The sequence below is a fragment of the Sceloporus undulatus genome, chromosome 3 (assembly GCF_019175285.1).
Source record: "Sceloporus undulatus isolate JIND9_A2432 ecotype Alabama chromosome 3, SceUnd_v1.1, whole genome shotgun sequence".
NCBI classification, from domain to species: domain Eukaryota; kingdom Metazoa; phylum Chordata; class Lepidosauria; order Squamata; family Phrynosomatidae; genus Sceloporus; species Sceloporus undulatus.
In genome coordinates, this window is record NC_056524.1 from 35,342,882 (window position 1) to 35,355,047 (window position 12,166).

At 37.8% G+C, this 12,166-nt stretch overlaps 2 protein-coding genes across 5 annotated transcripts in view; one reads left to right on the top strand and one right to left on the bottom strand.

The window, feature by feature from the left end:
- Window positions 1-12,166, bottom strand: part of LOC121925367 (stAR-related lipid transfer protein 13-like) — a 1,219,986-nt gene that overhangs the window by 885,149 nt on the left and 322,671 nt on the right. The gene's annotated exons all lie outside the window — the stretch shown is intronic.
- Window positions 1-12,166, top strand: part of LOC121925364 (neurobeachin) — a 205,311-nt gene that overhangs the window by 46,205 nt on the left and 146,940 nt on the right. For both annotated transcript variants that reach the window (XM_042457428.1, XM_042457429.1), the window contains exons 3-5: window positions 6,400-6,500; window positions 6,709-6,804; window positions 7,881-8,002. In XM_042457428.1, coding sequence (XP_042313362.1) covers window positions 6,400-6,500; window positions 6,709-6,804; window positions 7,881-8,002 — 319 coding nt within the window. The remainder of the gene's footprint in view (window positions 1-6,399; window positions 6,501-6,708; window positions 6,805-7,880; window positions 8,003-12,166) is intronic.

The window sequence follows — 12,166 nt, forward strand, 5'->3', positions numbered from 1 at the left end:
ACCAAATTGTCACACCTGTGAAAATAAACTCTATAGCTCAATTTAAAATATAAAAACAAAAAAAGCTGAGAGTTAAATAAGTTAAATAAGAGCATGAGTTAAATAAGAAAATGTTGTTAATAAAATTGATTTTCATAACAGCATGTAACATGCTCTTGAATGGTATATAGAGATTTCATCAATTTTTCTCATTTCTGTTTTGGATTTTCTCTCCTAAAATATTTAAATATGTTTTGTATTTTATACATTAAAGTACAATTGAGTGTGAACATATGTCTTGTCTACATAATATCCATTAAAAAAATTCTTAAATATAGTGGGTCCTCGGTATTGGTGGGTGATCCGTTCTGGACCCCTTGCAGATACCAAAATCTGCAGATGTTCATATTCCATTGTCTTTAATGGTGGCACAGCCCCATGGTCACACCTTAGGGAGAATGGGACTGGAGTCCTCCCTCCCTCCCTCCCTCCCTCCCTCCCTCCCTCCCTCCCTTTCTCCAAAGCTTCTGCCCCGGCTTCGCTTTGGGGGCAGAGTCTGCTGCCCAGTCAGCTGGGGCTGGGGTTGAGGCTAAGGCTTGAGTCTCAGAGCCCCTGTCGCCAGGCCCAGCACCTGGGACAGAGCCTCTGGACTCTTGAGACCCAAGCCCTGGCTCTGACCCCAACTCCTTTGGAATCCTTTGGAAGGAGCCTGGGCTGGAGGCTCTGTCCCAGGTGCTGGGTCTGGGGACAGGAAGCAAGGAAGGATGGAAAGAGGGAGGGAGGGAAGGAAGGAATAATATAATAATAATATGTTTTATTTATAGACCGCTATTCCGCTTTGATCATAGCGGTGTACAAGTAAAAAATTGCAATGACAAATACAAAGTACAATCAAAATATTTTAAAAAGAAATAATTGATATTAATTAAAAAAGAATGTTGTCTTCCAGGCGAGGCCTGTTGTTGCTGGCCTGCCTCTCTCCCCCTCAAGATGGTGGTCAGGAGGAGGGCTCTTTGTCTTCAGGCCAGGCCTCGCTCCCCCTCAAGATGGTGGTCAGGAGGAGGGCTCTTTGTCTTCAGGCCAGGCCTCTCTCCCCCTCAAGATGGTGGTCAGGGGGAGGGCACTTTGTCTTCAGGCCAGGCCTCTCTCCCCCTAAAGATGGTGGTCAGGAGGAGGGCTCTTTGTCTTCAGGCCAGGCCTCTCTCCCCCTCAAGATGGTGGTCAGGAGGAGGGCTTTTGTCCTCAATGGCAGCACAGCTGCGTGCGTGCCGCCATTGGGGACAATGTGGTCCGCAGATAAGGAGGGCCCAGTGTATGGTTGCAATTGTATTTTATTCATTTTTTAACACACACATATATGTAATCTCCCTCCCACATCACAAGGTCTCATGGTAATATTGAATTAAATAGGTATAGAATAGTTTGAAGCTGTTTAAAATAATTAAAAAATAATGAAAATAATTTAAATACACCAAAATCATATTAAACAAGTTGACCAGTTAAAAACTAGTTAAGAAACTTAGTATAGAGTAAAATGATATGCATAAAAATTTTGTTAGGCCCCAAAAGATTTAGTTAGTACCCACGTTTTAACCTGGTACCAAAATAAAGCTGGTGTGGTTTCTAATTGGGCCTTCAAAAGGGGGGGGGGATTCCAGAGTCAGATGCACAGATTGGAAGGCCCTCTCCCACAGCCTTAACACAGTGTATATTTTGTTAAAGTATTCAATACTGAAACAATAAGATAAAGGAAGCATAACATTATAAATTATGCTCTACAGCATTATTGAATTTACTATTGGGACAAAGGGGGAACCTCACTAGTAAATATGAGTCCTTGAGCAGTCATGTATATAGGGAGAGGTGCTTCTTCAGGTATCAAGGTCTAAAGCAATTTAGGGTTTTTAAATGTAATCAAAAGTACCTTGAATTCAGACTGGAAGCCTATTGGCAGCCAGTGCAGTTATTTTAAGGATGACATTATATGATGTTTGCATGCTATTCCAGTCAGTAATCAAGCTACAGTTTCCAAGTGCAGCCCCAGGTGGAGTGCATTACAGTAGTCTGATTAGGAGATTACCAATGGGTGAACTACTGTAGCTGGATTATCTCTGCCTAGGAAATGCTGTAGCTGGCGGACCAGTTGATACTGACACCAAGCATTCCAAACCACGGAGCCCCCCTGATCTCTGCTAGAATTTAACATTCAAGATGGGTGATGATCAGAGTAACATGTAGTGGGGTTGGACCAAGTCAAATACCTTGGTTTTAATGGGTTTTTCAGGCTATGTGGCCATGTTCTGGAAGAGGTCTCTGAAGATGCCAGCTACAGATGCTGGCGAAATGTCAGGAATAAACTCTTCCAGAAAATGACCACATAGCCCGAAAAACCCACATAAAACTATGGATGCCGGCCGTAAAAGCCTTTGACTTCACATCAAGCACTTTTTCTCACCTGTCCACAGTAACTAACACTGATCCTAAAAAGAAAAATCTATCAGTACTCTGGACAGTTCCCCAGACACTGATAAATGTGTCATTCAGTGCCAAGTTTGTAATGATTTAAATGAGTTTTTGAAATTTTCATAAAACAATGATTAAAAAAATTTCTCTGGTTAAAGATAGCCATCCTAAATACTACTAATAATACTTATAACTGCAGTCTGTGAAGATGTTAACAGCAGTTATGGAAACTAGACATAATTCAGTCAGTCCTGTTCTGCTGGTGGTGTCCATGAAGTGCTCTCTTTCTTTTCCTCCTTCCCTCTTTCAGTTCCCCCATCTCTCAATTTGGCCTTTTTCTAAGGGTAAAGATAGAGAAGGTCAGTGGATAGAAAATTTAGGGAGATATTGTCCAAATCTGAATTGTTTTGTTGAGCATCTGGAAAAAAATGTTTGCACCACAGCATTTTCCCTAGGAACATTTATTTTTCCTTAGTATTTCTCATGTTGATTTTATTGAAATTGCTTAATTTTTTTAAAATCGAAACTATTAAAAAATCCATGTGGATGCTCCTTAAATGTTTTTTGAAGAACAAAACTGAAAGAATAACTCTTATGGTGATGGTGTTGATTTTGGCACATCATGACAAAAATTTCACGATTAAGTGAATGGTGAGAGCTATTTCTTTCCCTGAATAACTTCAAGTTTATTTTGCTTTAGTAGTAAAATGACCAATTTATTATCCTATTTTTGAAGAATTGAAAATTAGCCTTAAAACAATTCAGAATAAATGCTTTGCATGTACATAGTTTCTAATGAAAACTCCATCTATGAATTCATGTTAAAGGTGTATTAAACAGTAATGTGCTTTTACTATAACTAATGATTAAATAGAATTTTCCTCACTAGTGATTTTCAGTTATGCTTTATATCACTAAAATTGAGACCTTCTTAGGAGTAGTTTAAATTATTAGTCAAATCAATTTGATTTAAATCCAATCAACCCTGATTTTTCTCTTAATTCCTCTGTGAAGTGTGCTTGTCTATAAATTCTCTGGCATTTATAATGGTTTCTTTGCAATGCCCTTTGTACTGCTATTCCTATTGTTTTATTTCTTTCCTTTCAAAGAAATCAGGTGGTTAAAATGTAGCCTATGGAGTGGGCAAGTGTGGGGAGGATAATTTTCACCCCCATGACTCCTCCTGTTACTGCCCCACCACATATGGGGCATACCAAAAATAACATGATGTCACAACTTGCAGTCATTTTGGCTGATTTTTTTTTAACCTTTTAAAATTTTTTGGGTAATTCTTATGGGTGTCAGGGAGTAGGAGACATAACACTTTGTGATTATTTTGAATTATTTTTAGTTTAAAAATTACTCAAATTGTTGGGAAATATTTTTAAATTATTCATTTATAGACTGTAAGATTAGATTAGAGAATTATTTAGGGGCTTCAGATGCTGCAGAAGTGGGGCTTGGACCTACCCATGGCCAATGCTGTACCCACACTTAGCCTGCAGTATATCATCTTGTATGGTATACTTGTAAGAACTGGCCCTTTTAGTATAAGGAACCATTCATATCCATTACATAATACACAAGTGGGCACATGGCATGGGTGCGGAGGAAAAGAGTCTATGGTAGAGAAGTGATGGCATGCCTACTGCTCATTATTTATGCTGTATTAAGCACTTAAAACTTTACATTTCTATACTGCTTCTAAGGCCCCAAACAGATGGGCCCAAAAGAGCAATGTGAGGCTGCACCAGCTCTGTTTGCACCAGGACTGTGGCAGCCACATGTGCCTGGTTTTAATTTAGGCTGCTGCCGCAGGCCTGAACAAGGCTACTGGAAGGAATGGATTCTATCCGCTCCGTCTTAGCCCATTTGGTTTTTGTTAGCACAGACTTGGCGCAACTTCAAACTGCATTTGGGGCATGCATTGTATAAATGGCATGCCCCCGGTGTGGCATCACATTGTGTCATTTTGCCCATGTGTTTCAGGCCTTATTTATTTATTTAGGTATTTATACCCCGCCCTTCAGCCCTAATGGCTCTCAGAGCGGCTTACAATTATTATTTTTAATCAGACAGTTCCCTGCCCTCAGGCTTACAATCTAAAAGACACGAAACAAAAGGAGAAGGGAATGGGGGAGGGAAAGGGGATGAGGTCCAGTGGTTCTTCTCTCCCTCTGAGGCCTGGACCAAGGCAGATGAACTAAGTGAACTAACTAAATGAACTAAGCACTCTCTAAGCATTTTAAAATGTGTTGCCAGCAACAAGCTGGGTACTCATTTTACCAACCTATGAAAGGATGGAAGGTTGATTCAACCTGGAGCCCTGCAGGTTCAAACTCACAATATTGTGGCTTCAGTACCAGCATTTAACCGCTGTGCCACCAGGGCTCCCTCAAAGATATGTTGTTGCATATCTATGTAATAACATCTCCCTATTAAAATATAGGTCCGATTACATAACCTCTGATATAGTTTTCAATGAATCAGGTTTGGTTGTTTGGTTTGGACCATGAACCCATACCAATCTGAGGGAGTAGCAACAGTGTCATTTTATAGCACAGATGGGCAACTGTGGAAGGCTAGGAGCTTCTGCATTAGCCTCCTAGGAGGTTTTGGAATGCCACAACCTACCTCAACTCTCAGATCAATTTGTTTGCCCCCAGTTGCCCTGGGTTTCTAATGGGCATTTTCACCATGTTCATAGGCTACATTAGGTCCAAGAGAGGTCTTTTTTAACAACAGGAAATGAGTGGAAGTAACTTTTTGATCATTTCCTGTTTCAGAAAAGGTATTTCCTTGGCCTCATTTGGCCCAGAGGTGCTCCCAAATGTGTTTGAAATGCCTTCACACACCTCTGGAGAGCATTATGAACCATTATTTTTCCCTATGGAATTTTTTCTTACATGTTTGTAGGAAAGGTTAAAGCTGTGTGTGGGACTTATATGGACCAGGAGTTAATAAAATCTTTTTCATTTTCATTTAATATCATTTGCTAAAGCCAGTGAGCCTTTGTATCAGTTAAAAGCTGCATTTTAAAATCACAAGAAAAAATATCAATGTTTTCTTCCCTCTTCAGGTTTTAACTTTAATTACTTTATGCATCCAGTTTGCATGCAATACTAAAATTCTTACATGGAGTGTTTTGTGGAGGGAGCAGTAGATACATTATAATAATTTATTTGTTGAGATCCCCATCCTGTCAGGTTGTGTAGGAAGGACCACTTTCAATATCAATGCAGCTTGAAAATGTACATGAAATGCTTGGAGGGTGCAACTAAACAACTCTATTCTTTATCCTTGCCCAACCTTGCCAGAGACACTATTGCACATGGAAGGTGATACTCTGCTGCCAGTGCTGAATGGAGCTGAGGAAGAAAAGGGCATATCTTTCTTGACAAGTGTTGAAATAGTTATTGGAGGTGGTGGGAGGCTGAGCTACCATCACACAGCATATCCCTGCTGAAGTGCTGGCCAGACGTACCTTCTGTGGTTAAAAAGATCCATTGTTTCCCTTTTCTCCCACATTCACTTGCAACCAATCATATGAAGTGGGAAATACAGACAACTGTGATATGGGACAAGGTATGGCAGGGCAGATGTAGTTTAACCTTGTTTGACTCTCCATATTTGGGGAAAGTAAAGGAAAAGGTACTTTTAAGCATATTTCTTCACCCAGATATCCATGAAGCACTGAACAAGATAATGAATACAAACTGGTAAAAATTCATTAAAAAGTAAGATAAACATTCAGGTATATCTCTTACATTAGTGCTTTAGGCATTTAAAAGCAGTTTTGCTTTGTTAACAGCATAGAATGGTAGCTATGAGTTTTGCAGGAAAAAAATAGTACAGTATAGAATGATGTGGAACTTTAAACACCAGTCCAGTTTGTAATATGAACTATTATTCTGGCAAAAATTTAAGCAAGCAGAGTAATTTTATTTTTCTTTAAAGATCTGCTCGTTGATATGTTGGGGGTTCTTGCCAGCTACAGCATTACTGTCAAGGAGTTGAAGCTTTTGTTCAGCATGCTTCGTGGCGAAAATGGAATCTGGGTAAGTTGTACCAAAGAATATGTATGATTCACGTGTGCATGGAATTCTGTGAAGAAAAAGTTTACCTAATTAATTATTAAATTGATACTTTTAAAAATTTAATTTCTAGGTTTTGGGGAAAAGTAATTGGTGGTTAATGTATTGCAAGGATTATGGTAGTCATATGGTTATATATGTAACAGTGTCACCATTTTGTTATTTTTGACAGCCTAGACATGCAGTCAAGCTGTTGTCAGTCCTTAATCAAATGCCACAGAGACATGGTCCTGACACCTTTTTCAACTTCCCAGGCTGCAGTGCTGCAGTAAGTTTTAAAATCTATCTCTCATAAAGAACTGGATAAATTCGTCATGCAGATTTCCAGGAAATAGGTTGTGCAAATATTCTACATATATGGTACTTTGCTGTATTTTCTGTGTTTCTGTGTTTGAGTTATTGTTTCCTGTTGTTGTTAGCTGGCCTTGAGTTGGCCCTGACTCATAGCAACCCTGTGGATGAGACATCTCCAAGCCCTCTATCCTCCACTGTTCTACTTAAGCCCTGTAGATGCATGCCCTGACTCCCTTAATTGAATCTGTCTTCCTCTTTTTCTATTACCCTCCACCTTTGCAAGCATTTGTGTCTTTTTGAGTGAGTCATGCCTTCTTATGATGTGGCCAAAGTATAATAGCCTGAGCTTCGTCAGCTTGGCTTCTAGAGAAAGTTCTGTCTTGATCTGCTCAAGGACCCATTTGCTTGTCTTTTTGGCTGTCCACATTATCTTCAACACTCTTTTCCAGCACTACATCTCAAATAAGTTGATTTTCTTCCTATCAGCCTTCTTCACTGTCCAGCTCTCACATCTGTACATCATGATGGAGAATATTATGGTCTGAACAATTCTGGCTTTAATACTCAGTTGTATGTCTTTACTCTTTAGGATCTTGTCTAGTTCTTTCATAGCTGCTTGTCCAATCCCTAGTCTTATTTCTTTGCTGGAATCTCCATTCTGATCAGTGTTTGATCTTAGGTGTGGAACTCTTTAAATATTTCAGTTTCTTCCTTGTCTAGGTTGAACTTTAGGTATTTCTTCCATGGACATTATTTTATTTATTGGCCTACTGAAGGTTTCACAACCTGGTAACAGCATACCATGTACTGTTGGGTTAAGTTGATAGTTCATTAAAAAGAAAAAGATGGGAGTTGTAAAGACTCAAGTACTAAACTGCTACTGAGGTTTTAAAAGTTCCATCTGCCTTTCTAGCTCCACTCTTTTTACATTAATTATGGCGTCACAGCATGGTTAGGTTTGTTGATTTAATTGTAGTAAATTATTTCTTTTTCTAAATTTCTAAATTTAATTTAGCTTTATGGTAAATAATGCTTCTTTTTTTATCATAGGCAATTGCATTGCCTCCTATTGCCAAGTGGCCTTACCAGAATGGATTTACGCTTAACACCTGGTTTCGCATGGATCCATTGAACAATATTAATGTAGATAAGGATAAACCATATCTCTATTGGTAAGTTAAATATGATATAATTTGTTATTCTTGTTTTTTTATGAAGTATTAATGAGTTCATTTAAAATATTTGCTTGAAATATTAGCATCTTTCAGTGTGTTGCATCCTTCCATCAGCTCAAAAGACAACTGTTTAAAAGAAATAATTCTTTAAAATGTTTATTGTAAGCAACTGAAAGTGTCTTAAGAAACAGGAAATGCTTTATTTAATGAACTAATAGTGCTGTACTTGACTTCAGGAGGGCTTTATTCCCATGTATGTGTGTGCAGGATTTCAGTCTTAATGTATTTAGTTTTCTTGTACAGAATTTAAGTCTTGATGTATTTAGTTTACTCTCCCTTATCAGAATTCTGAAATTCTCCAGAAACCAAAACATTTTTCATGGATTGCTGAGATTGCTCCTTGATGGTTCCATGTAAAACAAGTTTTGTTTCTTGCACAAAATTATTAAGAATATTGCTTAAAATTACCTTCAGGCTATATGTATAAGATGTATATGAAACATAAATGAATTTTGTATTTAGACTTGGGTCCCATCTCTAAAATATTTCATTATGCACGTATATTCCAAATACAGGAATTCCAAATTTCAAAAATCATGAACACTTCTGGTCCCAAGCATTTCAGATAAAGGAGGGTCAGTCTGTATTCATTTTGGATTTGAACATCTCAATTGTGGTAATAACAGCAGTAGGACCGATGGAGTGAAGTGTCAGAGTTGTATAATGAAACTAACGTAGAAGGGAGCCATAGCAGTTAAATCGTCAGAAAAGAATGTTGGCTCCTGCTGTCTCGGGTTGGCGTGACGGGATGAACCCTCCACCTGCCATCCCAAAAATATATCAGTTAGAACTATAGGACTGAAAATTACTAATGAAGTGATATAAACTTGAAGTGATATATACTTAGGCCAGTGATGGTTGACTAATGGAATATAGTCTGAATTGAATCTGCATTTGATTTTATATTAAGTAGATTTAGTCTCCATTGAGATTTTTATTAATTGATTTTATATTGAATTGTAGTAAACTTTTTCCTCTTTTATACCCACAAAGGCCACAAAATGTTAATTAAAAGTTGATAAATGAAGAAATATTTTGTACTTCAGCATATGTTCCATTGCTGCAAGTTTGAAAACAGTTTTGGAAACTTCAGCAGGTCCCAAACGTTGCAGCCAGGCTCCTGATGGGGGCTGGATACAAAAAACTTATAAATCCCTTGTTAAAGCTGGTTCACTGGCTAGCAGTCCATTTCTGTACAGAATTCAAAGTTCTGGTTGTGACCTTTAAAGCCCTACACAGTTTGAATCAAGACTATCTGAACGACCATAACGCCGATATGATCTGGCCTGAATTTTAAGATCCTTTGGGAGAGCTTTATCTCACCAGCATTCCAGGCATGCTTTTTTTTTAAAGATATGAATATGTTCTGAACAGACTCCAGCATTTTGGTATAAAGTAGTGATGATGAAAAGTGAGTCAGTAAGTCAAATATATACAAAACTGTATTTGGTGCAGAACACATATACTTTCCATTTAGAAGTAAGACAGTTCAACAGCCCAGAAATCTAGGTACATCTCAGGCTTGTTCCCCATGTGGCATTTTTTTTCCTCATGGGTGCAGAAAGAACAGGATAAACCCATGTACATACATTTTTAAAATGTACTTCAGCTTTCAAGACACTTGCATAATTTTTGTATGACTATATTTAGAGAACATTCTGTATGCGAAATAGCCTTTAGTATTGATGCATTTATTTCATTCTTAACGCCTTTTGTTTTGACATACAACATTTCTTCACAAGTTGACAACTGATTTAATTAGAGATTTTGCTCGATATCCTGAAGTAAGAATGCCCCCATATCTGAAGATAAATTAAATCTGAATGTCAGTTTTTGCAACATCTTTTGAGGTGAAGAGAGGACAGGTTTCTGCTTACATTCAAAATGCAAAATCTGACATGAAGGAATTTCCCCCAAAAGCACATTTTGTATATAATCAGAGGTGGCAGAACTTGATAATTCAAAAGTTTATATGTAAGTGCATCTCATAGAAATCTGACCATGTTTTAAAACTGATCCAGTGCAGTATTAATTCAGTTTGGTACAAAGGAAAAGTTTAGCTTAATTTGGGTTTACAAGTATGCAGTGGGATCTTGCAGCACCTTTGAGACTAACTGAAAGACAGAAGTTGGTAGCATGAGCTTTCATAGACTTGAGCCTAGTCCCTTCGATGCATTTGGTGGGTTTACACACTTAGATATTTTATCTTGGTGTTTAGCAAAAACCCATTGAAATCAATGGACTTAATTTAGTCACTGCTAACCTGTCTCATTGAGTTTAATTGTTTAATTGTCTGTGAGCTGCCTTGGGTACCTCCCATATAAATAAAATAAAATAAATTGAATGGGTCTGTTCTAAGCACTGATTAGGAAAGTAACTCTAATTTTGCATTAAGGCACAATCCTTTCAAAACTACATTACTGAAGAGGAAGACAAAATTGGGTTTTCATAGTTTATCCATATGTTAAAGATTCTGGAAACTTACTCTATTGGTGTTGAGACAATTATCTTCATTGTAAGGTCTAATTACACATATGACCATGATTTGGTTTTGTATTTGAAGCACATTCTTGAAATTATATTGATATCTTGTACAGTTTTTCCATAAACTACAAAAGCAGTAAAAAGTTCAACATGGAAGGAAGACTTTTTGTAACTCTGGTGAATAAAAAATTAGGATGAAGGAGTAGCTCCCCCCCCCCCCCCCCAGTAGGGTCATGCAACAAATTTAGGTGAATCTTGAAGCAAAGTGGAGTGTTTTCAGATTCATCTGGGACTGCATCTGCACTGCAGAACTAATGCAGATTGACATCACTTTAACTGCCATGGCTCAATGCTTTGGAATTCTTGGATTTGTAGTTTCGAGATTTTACCTTCTCTGTCAGAGAGTTCTGGTGCCACAACAAACTACAAATCCATGAATTCCATAGAATAGTTAAAACAATGCCAAATTATTATTTTTGTAGTGCAGATTGAGCATGGGAGACATCTGGGGCAATGTGGGTACTGTCGAAACTATTCTGAAGTGAGTGTGAATCTTCCTGAAGCTTTATGAACAGTTCAGAAACAGAGGGAGACATAGTATCTGCCCAAACTGTAGCATTTTCCCCTAAACCTTTTATTTAAAGAAGCGCCAGGGTGAGAAGTAGCTTTGTGATTGGTCTGTCTAGTTTATAATTACAGTGAATGATTTTTCAAGAGTTCTTCAGCTATACTGCTTTAGAGAATGGGTTCTGTTCTGCTTCTGCTCTTTTCTAGTTTTTTCTCTATTCAGCAAGATCATTAAAAAATTGTAATAGTGATGTGGCTTGCAAATTGATTAGTCAATTAGATTTATTTTTGAATGAGTTTTCTTCCTTGTTTCTGTCAATCTTTTCCTTTCCATTGTAGCTCTTTTCCAAAATCCAGTTCTTATTAATTTTGGTTTAGGCATTAATCAGTTGCTAGGTCCAACAATAACAGACCCACTGTATCAGCAAGAACTAAGTAAGGTTTAATGTACCATTCAGCAGTTCATTTGGTGGGTATAGTCTCATTGGGACTAGCAGTTGATTTAGGATATACTGTTTTCTGTTGCTTTCCGTATGTTTGTCTTGAGTATTAGTTCTGTAAGCATTGTCACTTCCCTTATCTCCCCCACCAACATATTTAAAGCTCTAGTTGTATAGATTTGATTTCATATTCTCTTGACCTCTGTGTGTGTGTCTGTGTGTGACCTTTGACTCTACGTTATATCTTACCGTATATACTCGACATGTATAAGTTGAAGGCAGGTTTCAGATCCAAAATTGTGGATTTTGATATAACCTGTGGATAAGTCATGAGTAAATATGCAACAAAGGATTTAAATGATGAATCAAAGGAAAACAGCGCAAAAGAACTTACAAAATTCTGGCAGGCATAACTGTTTGTGCTCACCCTAAAGGCTGGATGGATGAGAGAGTAGAGGAGGGAGGTCAATGCTTCCAGGACAGATTATGCTCTTGCTTTTTCCCAGGGGATGGTTCCCTTTTTCATAGGAGTTAAAGTACAGTACTTAAATTGCTCTATGGATAAGTCAGCCCAAGTTTTTGGAGTCCATTTTTTCACTAAAATTTCTAG